Genomic DNA, 22,681 nt, shown 5'->3' on the forward strand with positions numbered 1-22,681 from the left:
GCCATATTCCAATGAGCACTAAAGCTTCTGAGAAGTTAGAGAAGTGACATGAGGGTTTCTAGGAAGGCTAAAGTGACGGTTGAGTAGTCAGGACCCCAGGCTTCACCCAGAACGGCTGCACTTTTATTTAACAATGGGAAGTTGTTAAATCAATCATATTGCATGCAGAAAACACTATTGTTCAGCCATTAAAAACTACATTTCAGTGATATAAAGAAAATGTTCATGATGCTAAACACTATGTACAGCACTATTCAAAGTCTTCAATAGGTAATAGACCCAGGAATAAAAACTGTCTAGAGGGAAACACCCCAGTATAAACCGTGGTTACGTGAGAATGATAGATTTATGGGTGCCTCTTAAATTTTCTTCTACTAATAATCATTTTTAAACATGTTTATGTAATCTTTTTTTAAATTAAATTTTTAAAATATATTTTCTTTGAAAAAATTATTTCCTTTCTTATAAAAAATGGCTCCCCTTTCTGAAGCCCAGAAAGCAACTGATCAAACCTTACTCACCTTTGGGACTTCCCTGGCGGTCCAGTGGTTAAGACTCCGCGCTTCCAATGCAGGGGTGCGGGTTCAATCCCTACTTGGGGAACTAAGATCCCACATGCCGCGTGGTATGGCCAAAAAAAACAAAAAAAACAAACACTTTACTCACCTTTGCTGGAGTCTTCCCAGGCTAACATCTGGTGGTTGCCAGGAAGGAGAGAAACAAGCTAGGCTGCTCACCCCAGAGGTTTCAAATACAATGAAACCAAAAGCAAGGGGGATGGGAGCAAGCAAACAATTCCCTTCAGGCAAGATGCCTGTGTCTCCGTGTTGATCTTTTCTTCAATAATTCTCATTACACCTGCCTTAAAGTCTTTGATGGTTAATCTTAGCAAATTGTCAGCCACTTGTAAAAGGCAAAAATAAAGAAAATCTAAGCAAAGAGAACATGAATATCATCCACACTGAAAGTTGGCAGGCTTTTCCCAAACATCAGAAGTTTCCTCGTAGACAAGACCTTTCCACTAAATCTTTAATACTCACCAGGTGCTTTGCCTTAGCACGTTCCTCCTCATTTGATATCCTCTCACGAAGAATAGCTCTGGTCAACTGCTCATTGGCAAAAGCCTTCTCTGAGTCCAGTTCTTTGCTTTGCTTCAGTCTGAAAAGACAACAAAGGTCTAACTTAGAGGGAGAAAAAGAAAGATTTTAGTAGTTGACATTTTTTTTTAATGAAATATATTAAAGCCACAGATTTAGTAGATGAAATCATCTTGGCCTAAAATTTATCCAAAGAAGGTATATTTTCTAGTAAATCCTCAAGCAGCCTCTACCCAAGCATTTAAAATAACAGAATTCAATAACATCAAGAGGCTAATCAATCTGACTGCTGAATTAGTTTTACAAAGATCTTCTTATGTCAGCTTGAAATCTGCCCACCTAAATATCTGATCCCTGGTGCCTCCATCTGCCCTCTGTAGATAGCAGTAATACATCTAATTAAAAAGCCATCCACAAGACAAATATTTGAAGGTAACCATCATCTTCCCATCAAAACTGACTCAACTGTTTACTGAATACACGCCAGGCAATGTGCAAGGCACTGATGTCACAGTACTGACAAGGACCAGTCTCTGTCCTCATGGACCTGACATTACTGCAGGAACTAAAAACACGGTTAAGAGATCCTTCCTCCCAGCGAATGTGCCGACAATCTTTATCTGCAAAAATGGCCAGACCCTTCAAGAGCAGGGCTCCTCACTTGTGGGATGACTCCAATTTGTCCCTTAACTCCAAACTAAATGCAACACTGCAGACATGATCCAGCAAAGTAAGACAACAGAACCTCACCTCCCAAGATTCCCACACAACACTAATTCTACTAATGAAGCATCTGATTGCATTAGGTCTATCAGTAACCTCATCACACAACTAGTTCACACTAAGTTACAATCCACTAAAACCCCTCCACTGTGCATGACAAGGATAAATTACTTTGGCACCCATCTTCACCATAGTGCCCGGCACATAAAGGTCTTCAGTAGTCACTGAACGAGAGTACATTTTAGTCTAATCTCATGGACAAAGACTTTCTGATTGCCTTTTCTTCTTTGAGAGAATAATCCCTCTATACCATCATATCCCAAAGGTATAAGCAATGCTTTAAAAAGAAAAAGTAAGGACTTCTCTCCAGAGAACCTCATGTAGGCTGGGCCCACCAGGGAACAAACAAGGCCCCTGAGAGCTCCACTTAGTTCGCAGGATAATATCCCACAGCAGGATTTGGAGTCAACAATGGCTAAACCCCAGGTGGTTGTAGCTCCTGTATTAATGTCTAAGCTGTCTGTAAACGGCCTGAATTTTACCCATCAAGTTATTCTTCTAATTATACAGAATCCCATGAGGATGGTTGTGAGGATTATCCCACTTTGTCAGAATATGTTCAGGATTTTTTGAATCATCTTTCAGAGCAGCCTGGCAGTTTTGAAACTGAAATTGAACAGTTTGCGGAGACCCTGAATGGCTGGGTTACAACAGATGATGCTTTGCAAGAACTTGTGGAACTTATCTATCAACAGGCCACATCTATCCCAAATTTCTCTTCCATGGGAGCTCGCCTCTGTAATTACCTGTCCCATCATCTGACAATTAGCCCCCAGAGTGGCAACTTCTGCCAATTGCTACTTCAAAGATGTTGGACTGAATATGAAGTTAAAGATCAAGCTGCAAAAGGGGATAAAGTGACTCGAAAATGATTCCACGCATTTGTACTCTTTCTGGGAGAACTTTATCTTAACCTGGAGATCAAAGGAACAAATGGACAGGTTTCAAGGGCAGATATTCTTCAGGTCAGTCTTCGGGAGTTGCTGAATGCCCTCTTTTCTAAGCCTATGGATGACAACTTAATTTGTGCAGTAAAATTACTGAAGTTGACAGGGTGAGTTTTAGAAGATGCCTGGAAGGAAAAAGGAAAGACTGATATGGAAGAAATTATTCAGAGAATTGAAAATGTTGTCCTAGATGCAAATTGCAGCAGAGATGTAAAACAGATGCTCTTGAAGCTTGTAGAACTCCGGTCAAGTAACTGGGGTAGAGTCCATGCAACTTCAACATACAGGGAAGCAACACCTGAAAATGATCCTAATTATTTTATGAATGAGCCAACATTTTATACATCTGATGGTGTTCCCTTCACTGCAGCTGATCCAGATTACCAAGAGAAATATCAAGAGTTACTTGAAAGAGAAGACTTTTTTCCAGATTATGAAGAAAATGGAACAGATTTATCTGGGGATGGTCATACTTGGATGATACCGATAATAAGATGGACCCAGAGATAGAAGAAGCTTATGAAATGTCCTGTTTGGAATCAGAGCATAAGCGAAAACAGTAAAATTAAAGTTCAGCGTATCAATTTTATAAAGCAGTTTAAGTTATGGTGATTTATTTTTTATTTTTATTTTTTATAAATTTATTTATTATTTATTTATTTTTGGCTGTGTTGGGTCTTTGTTGCTGCACGTGGGCTTTCTCTACTTGCGGTGAGCGGGGGCTACTCTTCGTTGTGGTGTGCGGGCTTCTCATTGTGGTGGCTTCTCTTGTTGCGGAGCACAGGCTCTAGGCGTGAGGGCTTCAGTAATTGTGGCACACGGGCTCAGTAGTTGTGGCTCGTGGACTCTAGAGCACAGGCTCAGTAGTTGTGGCGCACGGGCTTAGTTGCTCTGCGGCATGTGGGATCTTCCTGGACCAGGGCTCGAACCCGTGTCCCCTGCATTGGCAGGCGGATTCTTAACCACTGCGCCACCAGGGAAGTCCGGTTATGGTGATTTAGCAGAACACAGGAAAAGCAAGAAAATGTGTCACACTTACACTAAATTAAGGATGTTGAGTTATGTCACTAATGTATGCAACTGTAATTTTGTTTAACACTCTCTGCCAAAATAAACTTTATTCCCTACAACTTAAAATGTGTGTGTATGTATGTGTGTGTGTGTGCGTGTGTCTGTGTGTGTGTGTGTGTGTATATATATATATAAAATAGTTTATTATGTACAGTTAATTCCACTGTTTTGGCTACAATAAAATCGATTTTGGAAAAGAAAAAGTAAAATTTTTATGTTGGTATAAGTGAAATGCTGAGTGCAATCGATTTTTTAAGTGGGAATGATGAGCACCAAATTGAACTCAATACTAGTCTATCAAATTTCAGTTTTTAAAAAGATTACTGAAAAGAAATAAGAAAATAAAACTTTTGGTTATTCTCTTTAAATTGCTACATCACCTTGATACTCTGAAATTCTCACAAATCAACTCTAACAGATAAAATCACTTTGTAAAATATATTCCAAAGTTATAATGCTTCCCCCCTAAAAATTAAACCTGTGTGGTTTTATGTCTTGAATAAAGATAAATAAAAGAAACAAATATACTTTTACCCAAATAAATCCTGGAGTTACATAAAAGGAAAGCAACATAAAAAACAAAGTGGTCCACATAAGGATATTGTGCGGATAACTGCTGAAGTTATAGTACCAGATTAGAAAACTAGGCAGTTATAGCATCTCTACCAGCCTATCACTTGAAAGTAAAAGACATTACCTATTTTACAAGTGAGGTGCAAACTAAAATAAAATAAAAATTACTATCATTTATGGATCACCTACTATATGCAAACACTGTGCAAACACTTTACATACATATATAAAACTAGTAGGAAACTTACATTATTATTAGTTCTTGAACATAAAGTGAATTCTATACAACTAAATTTTCTCATATCTTCCACATTTGGTGTATCAAATTTTAAAGTATTGTTCATTTTAATACTACATTTTTTTCTGAGTTTACTTGCATATGGCATAAATTTCAATTACAAATGGACTTAAAAGTACCTCAACTTAAGGAAATATCATAAAGTTTGGCAAGTTAATGAAAAAGAAGCAATAACATAAGCACAAAAGTCTTCAGTGTTATAAGTCTTCAGGACCTCCCTAGGTCCTGTTATTCTCACGAGTAAAATAGACTGGTGTAACACCTACCTTACAGGATTCTACATACAGAAAGCATTTAGTACAATGCCTGTAACATAATAAGCACTCAACACATTAGGTAAGTAGCAGTAATAATAATAGTACCCACTATGGGGTCAGGGATACAGAGGAAGCAATGAGTTTCTGAAAAGAAGAAAATCTCCAAATTCACTAAATACACCATGACCACATATAGCTCTGTCCTCTCCATCTTTTTTTCCCCCAATTTTTCACCAATAAGAAGTTCTGCCTTTTTTTTTTTTTTTTTTTGGCTGCGTTGGGTCTTTGCTGCTGTGCGCCAGCTTTCTCTAGTTGTGGCGAGCGGGGGCTACTCTTCGTTGAGGTGTGAGGGCTTCTCATTGCGGTGGCTTCTCTTGTTGCGGAGCATGGGCTCTAGGCGTGCGGGCTTCAGTAGTTGCAGCACGTGGGCTCAGTAGTTGTGGCTCACAGGCTCTAGAGCGCAGGCTCAGTAGTTGTGGCACATGGGTTGACTTGCTCCGCAGCACGTGGGATCTTCCCGGACCAGGGATCGAACCCGCGTCCCCTGCATTGGCAAGCGGATTCTTAACCACTGTGCCACCAGGGAAGTCCCAGTTCTGCTTTATTTTTATGATCAAGGACCCCTAAAATGTAAATTGACTATAATGACTCTAGCAGTCCCATCCTTGCACATGCTCCTTTCTTTCTTTCCCATTTGCCTCTAAGCTCCACAAGGGCGAAGACCTGGTCTGGGTTTTTTTCACTGCTATATACCCAAGTGCTTAAAATAGTGCTTGCCCCACACAGTAAGTGCTCAAAAAAGACCTGAGTAAACGCATGAATGAATGAGTGGCATATTTCCAACCACAGACAAAAATGGAAAACAAGTTACAGAAAACAGAAGACTGAGGAATTTACGAAACTAGACACAAACTGAGCCCTACAAAGGCCAAGCCACCATGATGTTAAGTGTCACAAGTGTGATGATCCCAGACCACACTAACCTAAAACAGAAGGGCGTTTTACATTCCACAACATTTCAGAGCCTCTGAAATACCTAACTCTGTGTGTGGGTGTGTGTTCTACAAATCACCTTTGCAAAGTAGTTGTAGGTCATTAAATGATCTCAATGAATCCATAAAAGAGGAAGCTTATTCGAAGAAAATATTGCTATAAATGCTTTATGTGGAGGGGGGAAGAGGTGGGGAAATGAGGAATAGTGCAATTTAGACATTTCTAGTCTATTGCTTTTATTTCTGAAGGCACTGGACAAAGCTCTATTAGTTATAGAAAAAAAATTTCAATTTTTTGAAAAATCACCTTTGCAATTTTAGAAAAAAAATTTAGAAAATTTTAGAAGAAAGTTTCGCTTTCTTTCAATACCTAATACATCTAACTATGCTTGACTCTTGGCTGAAGAGAGATTGCGAGGGGCACAAACTGACCAAAAAGAAATTTTCCTTTCTGAATTCTTACAGTTACTTTCATTTATCCTTACAAATAGACCTGTACAAATTCTCAAATAGTTAGTTCTAAAGGAATAGCTGAAAATAAAACGAAAAGAAGAAAGGTCTGTGTGTGACTGTTTATGAAACAGAATTCAGTATCTTTAAGAAGTCTGACAGTAGGGCCCAGAACAAATTATCATTACCTATCAGGAACTCAGTGGTACAATCTAATAAACCTCAGTTTTCTCAGCCCTAAAATTTGAAGGTTGAGCTTTACAGTCTAAGGTCCCTTGCAGTTAAAAGTTTTACAAACATCATATATTAAATATATTACTCTCCATTCCAAAATTTATTGAGAAATGTAGAGTCAGGGGATAAATGAAACGAAGGAGTATTATCTCCAAATTTTCTAATTTTCACTCAATGAGCGCTTATATTTCTAGTCTCACCCTTAGAGTTTCCAACTACTTGATTAAAAACTGTACACCTGTATAACTGATTCACTTTATTATAAAGCAGAAACTAACACACCATTGTAAAGCAATTATACTCCAATAAAGATGTTAAAAAAAAACAAAACAAAACTGTACACCAGGTAGAAGTAAATGGGATTCACAAATTCATTCAGTATATAATTATTGGTGACAGGCACTATTCTGATTACTGAGAATAAAATGGTGAGCAAAAGAGACACCTACCCTCATGAAGCTTCAACTCTGACAAATTCATTATTTTTAAAAAGTGAGGTTGCCATGAAACTATATGGGTAGGAGCTGATATCTAAACTGAAATCTAAGAAACATAAAATGGGCAACATCAGGAAGGAAAAACTGTCTTAGAGGAAACATCAGTCAGTTCCAGAGGCACTGGGCAATTATTTTCTGTAGTTAAACTTCTGTACTGCCTTTTCAGATACCAAAGGCTGGGTAACCTAGACACTGAGAGCGCTCTTCACACACACACACACACACACACATACACACACACACACACACACACACACTTACCAATAAACATTAGTGCAAGGCTTTGGAAGGGTCCCTGAAGCTTAAAATCACCTTTGCAATTTTAGGAAAAAAAATTTAGAAAATTTTAGAAGAAAGTTCCGCTTTCTTTCAAATTATTTTGGAGGGCAGAGTTTCAGAAAAAATGGTGTAACTAATAGAGCTTTGTCCAGTGCCTTCAGAAATAAAAGCAATAGACTAGAAATGTCTAAATTGCACTATTCCTCATTTCCCCACCTCTCCCCCCCCTCCACATAAAGCATTTATAGCAATATTTTCTTCGAATAAGCTTCCTCTTTTATGGATTCATTGAGATCATTTAACGACCTACAACTACTTTGCAAAGAAAATGTGCTTGTATTCTCAGAAGCTCCCAATTCTTTTCAGAGCTTCCTCTCAGTGCCCTTGCTTTTATATTCCATCAGGCTTTTCTATTCAATGGCCATCTATGAAAGATAGTTGCTGTGTGATCAACCAATTTTTCTCTTATTTTGAGCCCAATGTGATGATTCTCTTTTCTGGGCCTCTCTGAGTGCTACCGGCCTCCTTGAGTGTAGATCCAAAGCCAAGTTGTTTTGCAAACACTCCCCAAGGGAAAGAAGGGTGAAGCCCTCTTTGACAATGGAACCTCTACTTTTAAGGTCCATGTGACGTGTAAAGAAAAAAAAAAAAAAGGCATGAGATCAAGTAAGTCTTTCATTATTGGGTTTCCAAAGATTTAAGAATTATCTCAAAATAAAACTAAACATACCAAGTATCTTGGAGAATACATTTTCTTTTTTATTTACTGGCATTTCCCACTTATTATTTCAGATCTGCTGGTCTAATATTATTCTACATTAAGCCCCTGATTTAAGTTTCATTTAAATTTCCTTCTTTTAAATACATATCTCTCCTCATTTAAATTCTCTAGAGTTTTAAGCACAGAAGTAGGAGTTTAGTGTAAACTTTTCTTATTTGCATTAAGTAATTGGATAGCTTGCCTAAGCTTAATGAAACAAATACCAGTCAGCTCTGCCCTTATACCTCAAGCCCTAGCAACCTAGCTCTTGTTCTCAGTGTATTCTCAATCAGGTAAGAGATTTAAGATACACCAGCGAAATGAATTTCTAAAAACCAGCCAAATCTCCTATAATGAATATTATATTACAACATGTCCTTTAAATGGAAATAATAATAATAAATTACTCAAATATATTCAGTTCTCATAGATATCTGGTAATATTAATAATACCAATATTATTTTATTGAAAGAACCTAAAGGTTTTAAGAAAATGGGAAGGGTATTTTAAAGATAACTTTAGCTAGGCATTTTTTATGTATTCAACTTTGTTGTCCTCGAGGAAGGAGGCATTACTATCTTCCTTTAACATGAGAAAAACTGAGATGTGGAAAAGCACACAGGAGACATGAAACGACCTGATCTGGTTTCCAAAGCCATGGTTCTTAAACCTCCTGAAGAGTAACACCACCACCACCCCAGCGGGAATCAGTTTCCATTACATTACTCACCTTTGTGGTCATATAAGGACAGTTTTTAAAAATCATATTACTCATAATTATTTTAAAAGAAGCTCACTTTTTATTTGTTTTCATTATGTCAAGTCAAAGTTTGCCAGAGTCAAATCAGCCCTTTCCCAAAGCGGTTTGGCTTTCAATGGCCCTAAATGTTTCTCTGAACCTGGCCATTCACAAACACTCAGATTTATCTTCATGTAGGCTGACACATAGGTAATGCTATACAATTCTAGCTTAGAAAATTACTTTATAATTTAATATATAAGGCCATTATATTACTGAGGGAAAGTTGACAAGAACCTCAGATAATGGGTGAGAATAAATGGGAAACTGAGATTGCTCTAGATGAAGTGATTTGAGGAAATGATTTATCTAAAATTGAACTATGACCATGACACACAGACAATATCTGCATAGTATTGCAATGTACTTGACTCAGACTGTTTCAAACACTGGAAGAGAAAAATGAGCGACTACAACCTCAAAGGTCATTTTTAATGCTAATGATGAATTTTATTTTAATGCATCATACTTTGTCAGGACATGCTGAACCAGCATTCAAAATACTGTTTACTACTCATTTTTTAAACGGAAAAGCTGAGCCAGTAATCCAACAAACTAATTATTATACTATTAAAAATAATGACAGAACAAGTACACAGCTTTCTATCAATAAGACTTTACCAAAATAAAAGTACAAGGCAAGCTTAATAAAATTTCTCAGCTCAAATTATTTCAAATCCTGGAAGGAAATGTACATGCATTGAGATCCCAAAATAAACACATAAAAATGAATGTACATTAATATAACCATATTACATTCACATATAATATGTATCTATATGTAACATCTATATATAGAGAGAGAGATGTAATATCTATATGTATAACAGATAAAGAGTTATCATTTATTAATGCTTACTTTGTACCAGGTACAGTTCTAAGCACTCGACAGGTGTAATTCATTTAATCCTCACGAAAACCCTATCAAATTACTGCATTTCAGATGAGGAAGCTGAGGCACAGAGAAGTTAGGTAAAGCTAAGGCTTACAGAACTTGTAAGTAATTTGCCCAAGGTCACAAAGCCAGTGAGAGGTGTAGCCCGGCAGGCTGACTTTGGAGCCTGCATTCTTACAGAAGATACACCCATGAACAAACACACACAAACACATAATATATATATACTACTAGAATGTAAGCCAGGGGGGTAAGAACTTTGTCTTATGCACCACTGTAACCCAGTCACTAAATAGTGCCTGGCTCTTGGCAGGCATTCAACAAATATTTTTGAAAGAAATGAATAGAGTTTAATATGATAGAACACAGGCACCCTTTATATAATGGTAATTTAGAAAGAAATGGCACTGTCTTGGAACGCTGAATGACTGAAATCTAGCAAACCTACAGTAAATCAGTATTATTTAACCAGCATTAAGACCTGGTTCTGAATACAACCAAGAAGACATTTATTTTGGTCATCTATGTTTCTACATAAATATCATTTAAAATGTCATTCAGAATTTAACAATCAATGTTTCCTTCCTTTCCACAAGAACACTTTTAAAAAGTGATTAAAGCACGCTGAAATTTACTCACAATCTGGGGGCATTTTTCTGCATGGCTTCAAAATGATGCCCAAGGGAAAAAAACTCAGCCCATAACCAGAAGCCTACAACTATTATGAGGGATTACCCATAGCTATAATCTTAAATGGTTCTCATCTCCCCCTTCCAAACGATCACCTCTCCTTTACACATTGCATATTACTTTGTACCTCAAGTCCCTATTTCAAGTCTCACTTGAGAACAAGTTCTACCTGTCCTGGATTTTCTCGGACCATTTTCTTATCAAATACATTCTCTTACTGCACTGAAAAAATAGATCTATATTTGAAAAGAATTCTGGTTTTAGTTCACAAGTTAACGTCACCATATCCATGGCCCACACACCCCCCTCCCCCAGGAATTCACAATTAAACTCCCCAGGAGGAAGTTACGTGACACCCCAAAGCACCCTTGTCTTGCATCTAACTAGAAGGACCTATGGCCTCTTTTTTATCTGTCTTAAACTGAATATTTAGAGGCATCCTAAACTACGATAATCATCTTTTTATCTTAAAGTATACATCAATTGTCAAAACATTCAAAATACAACTGAACAATGGTGGGAGCAGGGAGGCAGAGACACACACCACTGAACTGTGCCATATCAGCAGTGCTTGAAAATAAACTGTTTTATAGAAGTAGTGGAAGGAAATGCCCATGCATGACCTGTTACTACTGAAGACTTGTTTTGAAAATATCTACACCGTTCTCCCTTGCGAACATACATTGGATGGGTGCTGCAGTTGTTTATTTACTGAGATGCTGGAGGAGGACCACAGAGTCCTTGGAGGAAAAACGAACCAGAGGTCAAATGCAGGTATCTCTGGGGCAAATCCCTTTCATCAGCCCAGCGGGGCAAGACAGCAACTTAAGCACTGGCCTCACCCCATGGGCCTGAGCCAGGGACAGATGACAACATGAGATGGCTGCCTCCTGAAGACAGGAAACCAGGACAACATTCCCTGGTTCAGGGCCCTGGTCTCTGAAGAAATGACAGCATCCTAGTATCCTAATGTATGCAAAAGATACATCAAGCCTTTTACAGTGTTTTGCACTTATGTTTCTTTTTGTTAAAAGACACATTTTTGCCAGGACACATATTTTGAAACTGTCCTTGTTCAGTTGGTAAGTCTTGGCAAACTTTTGGCCAGAGAGAGAGAAGATATTACCATTCTCCTTTCTAAGATTTGTAGCACAAAGAATCAATACTTTTCTTCTTTTCTATTTCAAAGGACTTTCAAGCTTGAACCAAACTGCAACCTCTCACCCTCCACCTGCATTATGCCTCTCAAACATACACAGATACACACACCACCTAACTCACTCCAACGCTTTTTATGGTAGATGCTTAAATGTTAAAGCTTAGCGGACTCCTCCATCAATCCTAGAGTAAACATTTTTAAAGAAAGAATAATTACACAAAGTCCTTTATTATTTTTTAAATCAAGTAGTCTTTGAATTTTTAATCATTTTTGATTCCCATATTGAGCTGCTAATTTGACTGATGCATAAAGGTTAATGACTGCTGTCTTCATAAACTTTGGTTGTTATCATTACATAATTGTGCTTTTTTATTCTGTTTAGCGCTTTCAACCTTCATTTGTACCTTTTCTCATATTTTTGTTTGGTACAGCTTTGCCAATCCATTAATTTTTTAACTTTTATTAAGATTAAAACAAATTAAGTGTATGTCACATAAGTAATACATAGCTCTTGCTGTGTGTGTGTGTGTGTGTGTGTGTGTGTGTGTGTGTGTTAATATAATCTGGCAGCCTTGATCTTTAAATGGGCCAGGCACAATTATTAACAGTAAGAAACTGACACACCTAACTTTATTTCTTTTCTTTTATATTACGTTTACTATTAATCTTACTTTGCTGTTATTTCTTTTTACCCTTTCCTTATTTTCCCAGTTATATCAACTTACTACACATTCTCTTCCCCTCTCAAAAAGATCTTTGGTATTTTTCTATGAGATTTGTGGTCATCCTCTTCCTGAACATTCACAAACGCTTTTTTCCCTACTGTTGTTTAAAAACAAAATTCCTACTATTTTCTCAACCACCACCCTCTGCAAACTCAGTAAGATGAAATCATTTGAATACTTTGACTGCCCACCCCCAACTCTTAGCTAAGAGTTCAGTGCTTTTAAATTCATACAATTCCTAGTTTTCTCATTAAGAATTACTCTTCATTTTCAAGAATCCTTATTAGCAGCTTTATTAGATGTTCCCCATCTATCATCCATGTATACAGTGCAAAGGTTGATTCTCGTGGGTGCTGCTTCTCCTCTCCAACTTTCCCTGTTTAAGACCTGTTATAATTAATTTGTAATTTGGTTCGAATTCTTTAAGAATCTTCCTAAGATGGACCAGCGTGTCAGATACTTAGCTGTGACTTGGCTTCACACCCCTCTTTATCGTCTGCTTTGTGAAGTGGCAGCGGGAGTCTCTAAACCCCATTTCTGGTTTGCAGCTGGGTTCCTGTTAGGCTCTGCCAATAGAGGGCGCCAGAGGGAGACCGCAGGCTGGAGGAGGGAAAAGGAACTCTCCAGTTTGCAGTCTATGCCTTGCAGCATTGCTCAGGCCTCACTGCTTCAGGCTAGCAGCAGCACTTGTTCCTATAGCAGCAGTCCAATCCAGTTTGCAGTCTGCTCAAACTTGCAACCTAACTGCACCTCACTCTGGAAACACCAGCCCTGCCTCCCGGTAGGCTCCTCAAAAATCTGAGTCCCAGACCCACTGGCCTCCCCTCCTCTGGACTACATACAGTTCCACAGAGCCCTCCTCCAAGCATCAGTGTTTTCAATCCTGCTGCTTCCTGCCAGTGCTACCTCTGGGATAGCTTAGAGCTGCACTGGCCAATACAGTCAACATTAGCCACACGTGGCTGTCAAGCCCATGAAATTTGATTTGTCCAAACTGAGATGTGCTGTTAGTATAAAATACATACTGGATTTTTAATATTGAGTATGAAAATAAGAATGTAGTCGGTCTAATATATTTTATAGTGATTATACGTTAAAATATAATATTTTGAATATACTGGGGAAAATAAAATCTTAGAATTTTTTTTTTTGATGTGGCTACTAGAAAAATTTTAATTACATAGATGGCTCACATTACATCTCTACTGAACAGCCCTGCCTTTGAGTTGTTTTGTTGTTGTTTTGCATTAACAATTCTTGCATTAAATTCTCTCTGTAAAAATAACTGACGAGTTTTGTCTCCTTAGTGGATTCTGGCTGCTGTTTACATTAATAAATTCTCCAAATCCTTGCATATCTGTGAGTCTCTCTTTCACCCTGACAGGCACATGAGAGCTCAACACAGAATTTGGGGGTTTCAGTCCTTTCTCAGGAATCCCTAGATGTCACTCTGCCTTCTAGCTTCCAGTTTGGCAAAGAAAAGCCTAAACCCAGACTGACCCCCTTTTCCTTTATAAATCAGTGGTTCTTTCTGTCGGGAAGCTTGTAAGATTTTCTCTTCATCCTTAGAGTTCAGAAATTCTAGCAGTGTATGACCAGGTGTGCATCTTTTCTCATCAATCCCCCTGGAATAAAGAGAGGCCTCTCAATTTGCAGACTCCAGTCTTTCTTCAGCTCAGTGAAATGTTTTTATATCATTTAATTATCACTGCTCCTCTCTCTCTCCCCTTTATTTCCACCCAGAATTTAGTCTATTTCATCAAATATACAGGGTTATTTCACCCTCATCCTTCAATATGAAATCAAGATGCCTCTTAAAATCAATGTGTCTTACCACCAACAACCAAGTGGCAATAGTTGCCAGTGCCACAAACATCAAAAGCACCATTCAAATATTTCAACAGTCCTTGCTAGAAGCACCTTTTTTGAGTGTCTTTCTCCCTGGCTGCTGCTGCTTTTAATCTCCTACTCACCAGGGCTCAGGCCCGGCTGTCCGGTTATGTTAAGCAGAGGTGCCCGCTGAGTGGTGGGAGATGAAGCAGTCTCCACCCTGTGGCCCAGTGGTATACCACCAGCTGAGACCTTTTCAGCCCCCTGTCAAGGGAACCAAGAGAAAGTCTCTCTGTTCCCGTCTCCCACCCTCTACCCACCCAGACAACAGAGACAAATCAAAAGGTTCTCTCAGGAACATTCAAATAGACTGGGGCCAACTTGTGCTGTGCCGAAACTAACCTACTGGCTCTCACCCATCCATCAGATGCTCTACTAAGAAAAAGCACCTGCGAATTAGACTGAAATTGCAATGAGAGGACAATGGAGATGCTTTCAAGCTTCCAACTCCCTAGAATCCTTTCCACCTTTAAAATTTCTATTAAAGTGCTCGCTTCGGCAGCACATATACTAAAATTGGAACGATACAGAGAAGATTAGCATGGCCCCTGCGCAAGGATGACACGCAAATTCATGAAGCGTTCCATATTTTTTCAGCTCAGGGCTTTGTGACCACCTAGAGGGGTGGGATAGGGAGGGTGGGATAGGGAGGGTGGGAGGGAGGGAGACACAAGAGGGAAGAGATATGGGGACATGTGTATATGTATAACTGAACCACTTTGTTATAAAGCAGAAACTAACACACCATTGCAAAGCAATTACACTCCAATAAAGATGTTAAAAAAAAATTTCTATTAAAGCTTTTTTTCCCCACATTAAAGGGTTACAGAAAGTCCTCTACATATGAACCTAAGTTGCAAACTTTCAAAGATGCAAACGTGTGTTCCATCAACGTCAGGCATGAGTGAAACTGCAGCTTGCCCTCCGTCTCCTATTGCTGACGATCCTTCAGCTCTACCATCTCCCCCCTCCTCTCCCTCCTGCAGTCAGTAACTCCTCTTGCTTGTTCACTCGATGCCAGCCCCTGTATGCCAGCTGTTGTACTATACTACTGTACTTTTCAAGGTACTGTACTATAAGATTAAAAATATTTTATTTTTTGTTTGTTTTTTATGTATTACTTGTGTGAAAAGTATTATAAACCTATGACAATACAGTACTATATAACCGATTGTGTTAGTTGGGTACCTAGGCTAACTTTGTCAGACTTACGAACAAACTGGACTTACGAACGCGCTCTTGGAATGGAACTCGTTTGTATGTAGGGGACTTATTGTACTTACAGCATTTTAGGGCAGAGTTAAGAGATTAAAAGTGCTGGATGGGGCAATCTCGGGCACTGTACATTAATTCTTATGGAAAACGTTTCCCTATTTTCGTCTCTTCACTCTAAGCTGCATTTTCCTAAAAAAGAAACCTTGTTCCTAAAAAGAAACATAACCACCCCCACCCCATACTGCAAGGACTATGAAGTCTTTCTAGATATATACAGGGTGAAAACTACTAATACCAGAACACAGTCAAATAAGAGCAATTTTTACATGGGGACAGAACAACATGGTCCAGTTCTGCAGCTCACAGATCATCATCAGGCATAACTGAGGGACAGGTCTTGGGGAATCAACAGATAGAAGACACCCTATATCGCAGAGCTCTGCTTTTAGTATCACACGGTAGTAAGTTCAAGATTAAACTCAATAGCAAGCACCTGTTCTATAATGCTGGTGAAATGCTCAGCCAATTGCTGTAAAGGCCAGTCTGGCTGAGAGAAGAGGGCACCCTCTTTGGAAAACTGAAGAGAAAATGAAGTTGTATGTGAAACCGAGCGACAACCCACCTCCAAGCAATTTTGTTCCCAAAACACTATTTGAAACCCGCTCCAACAAAAGGATAAATAGTCAAATTTTGTATCACTGAGCACAGTCACAACTGTTATTATTAGCTAGTTAGACACAGGCTTGAGAAAAGAATCTCCGTCAGTCTCACTTCTGAATAGAGACGGCCCTATATTTTTTACTTCAACTACTCTGTAACCTCAAAAGAAATATCAAGAGTGGAAGGGGCCTTCTCCATGAGGCCAGGCTCATCTTTCTGTTAAAGTCACCTTGGTCCGCACAGGAAGCATGACAGACAGCCTCAGCTCCCACCCCGCCCACCCCGCGCTGCACTCTCCCTGGGTAACAGCGATCCATGTTCATGCCTCTCTGACACTACTCACCAGCTAAAAATCCATTCCTTGGCAGATGTTTTATTTCTAGCATTCCCTATGAAATCATGCTAAAGAAAAAACAAACTCTAATAAAAACACATTGATCTGAAAGCCACACTAAGCAGTATACTGGATTTCACTTCATTTTAATTTTCACCTTAAACATAAAATGAGATGGCAGAAACACGTATCGAAAGAGCAAATGATGTGAAATTCGGTATGATTTTACCTACTGTCACTTTACAGTAACTCCTATTCATTCCCTTGATATTTCCCATCTCTTACAAGTTAAATCACAGACATACTTTAAGAAGTAAGAATTACCATTCAGAACTCACATCAACGACAAAAATAAAACAAACGAATGGAGTTGCAAAACGAAAAAGCATTAAAAAGTACTTTTCAGGAATTTACTATGCACACCATAGTGTGAGGACAAGGAATCAGCCCAGGAGACAGAGCGGAACAGCGAGGCCTTGCTCTTGAGGAGTCTGCCGGAACACAGTTCCAGCTATTCCAACAAAAGCATTCAGGCCCACGTGGTCCCCTCACTCTCTATTCCATTTAATTTGTTAATTTTAGTAGTGAAGGCTTTAACATATAACTTATGTCATCCAAATGAAAAAATGCATAATATTCAACTAATTATAATATAACCATTTATGGAGTACCTGCTTATGCCAGGTATTTTATTTCATTTAATCCTCACAAAAATCCCACAGAGTAGTTGCTATTCACCTTTCAGAGCTGAAGAAACCAAAGCTGAGAGAAGTTAAACTGCTCAAAATCACGTAGGAAAATATGTGGTGGCATCTGTATTCTACACTTGCGACTCCAGAAACCATGCACAAGTCACTATACTACATGGTCTTGATTGTGTGAACTAAAACGCTCAGCCAAAGCCCCCCAAAGTAAAATGTTCCATGTTCTGGTTCAAATATTAATACACACATCTAGGTTTTCCTCCCTCCCTTAACAAAGCCCTTCCTTCTTCCATCCATTTATGCAGGACACAACTCAACTGGCCCTAATGCAGTTGCAAACACAAACACAGGTACTGATATCACATGGCAACGAGTGGCTGGCTGACAGGCGATCCAGAATGTGCTTCCACGCTTTTCTTTTTCCACTCACAGACTCCTGAGGTCGAGAAATACTGCTACAGTGCTATTCCAAAGGTACAAATCTGCGTATAAAATTACATTAAGTGAAGAAGGATAAACTAAAGATTATAGTCACACTGAGTATGACTACAAAACACTGTGTATAACATTGTACAAAAATTCAAAGAGGCTTGTGTTAGGTCTTTCTCCCTTTAGAGTTACTACAGCTGAGAAGGTAATAAATTACTGTTTAAGTTGCTTTGCAAAGGTACGAATGCCTATGCTGAGCCCCAAAGTTAGTAGTTACAGAGGTGGCGATCCTCCCAAACCCCTTCACTAATCCGCAACGTAATTCTCAGTGAGGAGGAAAAGGAACTGCGAAGTTGGAGTGAGGATGATGGAGTGAGGAGGACGTGCGCTCACCAGGCTTTTGAAATGGACCGTTTACTATGGGGCAGCCTTTCCAGAAAACCACGATGGCATGGAAGCAGATCAAGAGAAAGGAATTGCAATATTAACTACAGCTAAGCACATCCTGGGCAAACTGCCTCCGCGTTACACCCATGTTTAACAACATAAGAACTTCGAAATGGCTAGGTAAACCACACCTACCTACACAAAGAAAACTATTTCCACAGTGTTAACAACCATTTCTAAATTTCAATTATATTACAGGCCTGAGGAACTGAGGCTTTTAAATTATGCAATATTAGTCACTGACACGGTGCTCCAATCCCACGCAGCACGAACCATGTTAGCTAAACCAACAAAATGAATAATTTAACTCCCAGCCAGCAGGAATTCATTATGCCACCTTCATTATTTACCTCACAACACCCATTCCTCTCATTTTTGAAATAACAGCTGTAGGTGTTCAAGATGAGCCCACCGGCTACTTACATAGATCCTGATCCACATATCATAGGAAAATTAATCCATCCTCTGTTCAAGGTAATCAAGGATGAAACGTCAACCTTCGCTCTTACTGGTCTTCCTCATTAAATTCTAACCCATCAAATGTCAATAATCACTAATGCATAATATAATCAATAAAGCCATACTTCAGATAAAGCTCATATGCTATGTTATTTCCACTGCACAAAAAAAACAATGTATCTCCTCGGCAATTGTGTATTTTCACACCTTTTGTTATCTGAATTTTCCTTCTTGCACCAAAAAAGGGATTTCTTTTCTTTTTTTAAAAAGGAACAATTTTGGACACAAAAATGCTTCTATCATTTTCCTTCCTGGGAAGAATTTTATGGCTTCTCACTGTAACTAACAGGGTTGTGAAAAGCAGCAAGAAACCAGATGTGTTCCTGGCAATCCAGAACAAATTTTGTCACAGAGACCAAGACTTGAACTCAATCACTCTTTTACACTCAGCCGAATATCAAAGGTTTCCCAGTTAATCCACAGTTCACAGGAGGCCTATCTAGCTTCGATTTTGCAGAGATGATAGCCATCATGGAGATGTGAAAAACAGTCCCTGAATCAGATACTGCAGTTTTATAAGCAGCTAGAATTGTACTAACTCATATTCAACTCCTAGTTAAAATAATTTTGAGATAAATAAATACTGTCAAGGAAGAAAAATTTCAGGGATAACTATAAATTTCATTAAGATATATAGCAGATGCTACATGGAAGACGAATATTCATTCATTCCATCTGGCTTCTACTGCAATCCATTTTATCTTTACAGTGATTTCCAAATATCCCAACTTAAAATGCTTACACTGTACAAAAATTCAACGACAACATGTCTGTGGTGCAAACAGTTTGTCATTTTTTGCTTAGTTCAACATGACTAAGTTTGTTAATGTATTTTGACAGACTTGCATAACATCCTAAAATGTTTTGAACAATGAAGTTTAGGCCGCAATGCAATATTAATGAGTGAATAATGTTCTTGAATATAAGGTTTAATATTTAATGATTCAGAGTGCTGCCTGGATTTGATGAAGAAGAAGAATGTGGTTTGGAATCACTGCATTTATCAGGGGACCTGCGCAAAAGACTACGGACTCCAGGCAAACCTTTAACCTAAACTTTGAGCTGGGGTCTCAAGGTGTGAAATTGATGCTTCACCAACTGAATTTCTAGTGCCTATCAGTATTCACAATATCACACCATTTATCAAGTGTCATTCACCAGAATTTTTAAATTACTAGGAACTCACATGTCTGTGTCAAGAAGTGAAAAAAAGGAGAGTTAGTGTAAAAATAACATTGTGTGGTCTACATTCAAATACATTTAGGAATCAAATCTGCCAGCTGCATCAACATGTCAATTTGATTATTCAGTAGCAAGTTCAGATCAAATCATGACTTATCTCCATATCTTCTATAAAGAGAAGTTCCTGATCTAAAAAATTTCACAGAGAAATTGGTTCAATGTGTCCATCCAATCCAATGATAATCTGCACCCATTATAGGACTTGCCTCATTTGCAAACAATACTATGTCTTAAAAATAAGCATAAAAAGAGCAACAAGAGCAGGTTTTACTGAAATCAGTTAAGTAATACTCAAAACCACAGAGCTAGGAAGAAAGGACTGTAAAGCCCTCCTAACTGGAATGTTAACATTACTGTGGTTTTAAAACAGAACACCAGTCCAAGGATGAAAATAATGCCCAATTTCCAACATTCATCTGCATTTACAGTTCACAACAGCCATGTCAATAATCACTAAAAAATCTAGGTTAAGATTTGACTCTGCCACATACTGAATTTCTCAACATAACCTCTCTAAGCTGCTGGTTTTCTCATAGGAAGATGGGCATAGTAACACCCTATGTCACATGATTGTTATAGAATCAAATTAAATAATATTGGTATGCACTAGGTCAAACAAAAAGCATTAATACCAATGTGAGTAAACAAAGAAAAACCTGGGTAACATTTACCGAGCACCTGCAATGCTCTTGGGAAGGGCCTGCACATAACACATCACTGACATGATCACCATGGTGGTTAGAACACAAAGAACATGCAATGGCAATCTTTGTTGCCTCATTTAGTTCCTACAATAAAGGAGGAAAATAAGCACAAAGTAACAGAAGAATCTACACAAATGTACGGGTGAGATATTTTCTCACCTAAACTTCTATTTAATGTCATATTTTGATAGTTTACAAAGTATCTTCATTTGGAAAAAAGACAAAGTAACAGTGATACTCAATGCTCTATTAATCAATTTGATATAACATGTTTTAATCACTGATTAAAGTATTTATTGAGCATTTATTATGTGCTTAGCATACAAAGCATTGTTTTAAAAATAAAATCAGTGATTCCACCATCAACCACAGTAACATCCCTTCCTTTATATCATGACATTTAAATAATGCTATTAAGTTCACTCTATTCCATTTTTACCAGATCAATAATTGTATCACCAATTATTTCAAAAAGAAATAAAACTGCTTTCAAATATATACTGTAGAAAACCTGAGAAGTTTGCCAATGATAGATAATAGTCTTAGTTCACTATAAGATCTTAATTACCACCACTGTCGGGGAGAGTGCCTTTTTTCTGTTAAACCATTTAAAAGAATTGATGCTACAAATTCAATGAAAACTAATTAATTTCTCCTAAGCACCGGTCCTGATGCTCCTGCAGGTAATGATGGCATCTCTTTAAGGGAACACAGATTCAGTAATTAGACTTTTCTCAAGTGTGAATAACTGAGACAAAAAGGCAGGTATTCACTTGGTATTTTTTTACACACCCCAATCCAAAAATATATATCAAGTTACATCAGTTTTTATGATTATTCTCTAGTTTACAATGTACTTAAGGGCAGAACAGAATGCTTAGTAGAACGACAGGAAGAATACACAATAAACTGTTAATGATGCTTACCACTGGGGAGCAAGATGGGGTACTGGGCTTATTTTTTTTCAGTTTTGTGATGTTGACATTTTTACGCGAATACATTACGTTTGAATAAAATATGTTAGAGCAGCACTGACTATTAGAAATATAATGCAAACTAAAAACATAGTTTTAAATTTTCTAAAAGCCACATCAAAAAAAGTAAAAAAGAACCAAGTCAAATTAATTTTAACAATGTGTAATATTTTATTTAGCCCAATATATCCAAAATATTGCCATTGCCACATGTAATCAATACAAATTATTAAAGAGATATTTTATATTTTTTTCATATTGAGTTTTTGCAACCTGGTGGGTATTTTACACTTAGAGCAGATACCAATTTGGACCAATCACACTTCAAGTGCTTAACAGTACAGGGCTACAAAAAGTTTCAAAGGCATATCTAGGCATAAGTTAGGTATTTTTCTTCCTAAATTTCAAAGCAGTAAGGAGGTGCTCATTAAAAGCTTCTCTCTTATCAGTTCTCAGCTCATGGCATGCTACTCTCTCACTGTTGATTTCTTAGATCTTTATCCAACCCATACATGTTATTTACCTTCTTGGTACATAAATAAGAATTCATAAAATTACATATTTCATGTGCAATGTCACTGACTGTTTTCATTTCAGGGCTTTAACTACATGAGCAGAAGTGGCTACTGCTAATCACTTGGATCTCCTTTCAGAATATATTTAAAAAGCCAAACACAATTACATCCCTTTCCCACATACATAACACTGCAATATTCCAGCAGTGGAGACCCATGGACTTTACAGAGGGTCTCCCAGCCCTTGAAAATGATTTTCTGAGCAAGGAAAAAAAAAAAAAAAGTGAAGGCACCAATACATAAGGACAACCATCAATTTTAGAACTTACATTACCTAAAAGGAATATTTCTCAAATTAAAAGCTATGTTAACTTTTAAAAATCACTTGTTACTCTAAAAAGAAAAAAAAAAAAAGTTCTCATTTCTCCCATTTAGCACTTTAGGAACTAGACCTGGGCACACCCTTGGAAAAAGGCAAACAATGGCTCATGCAAAAGAGAACAAGTTCATCTAGCTTCCTTTAACTTATTTTTCCTGTATT

At 37.9% G+C, this 22,681-nt stretch overlaps 1 protein-coding gene, 1 non-coding gene and 1 pseudogene across 2 annotated transcripts in view; 2 read left to right on the forward strand and 1 right to left on the reverse strand.

Annotated features, from left to right (window-relative positions):
- The window catches only part of CHCHD3 (coiled-coil-helix-coiled-coil-helix domain containing 3), a 280,521-nt gene that overhangs the window by 175,198 nt on the left and 82,642 nt on the right, over positions 1 to 22,681 (reverse strand). The window contains exon 4 of the mRNA XM_061198062.1: positions 1,041 to 1,158. Within this exon, the coding sequence (XP_061054045.1) occupies positions 1,041 to 1,158 (118 nt within the window). The remainder of the gene's footprint in view (positions 1 to 1,040; positions 1,159 to 22,681) is intronic.
- Positions 2,277 to 3,390, forward strand: LOC133096468 (polyadenylate-binding protein-interacting protein 1-like; annotated as a pseudogene).
- On the forward strand, positions 14,884 to 14,990 carry LOC133097085 (U6 spliceosomal RNA). Its single transcript, XR_009701959.1, has one exon. It is a non-coding gene; the product is annotated as a U6 spliceosomal RNA (small nuclear RNA).

This window comes from Eubalaena glacialis, chromosome 8, assembly GCF_028564815.1.
Source record: "Eubalaena glacialis isolate mEubGla1 chromosome 8, mEubGla1.1.hap2.+ XY, whole genome shotgun sequence".
In the NCBI taxonomy this organism is placed as follows: Eukaryota; Metazoa; Chordata; class Mammalia; order Artiodactyla; family Balaenidae; genus Eubalaena; species Eubalaena glacialis.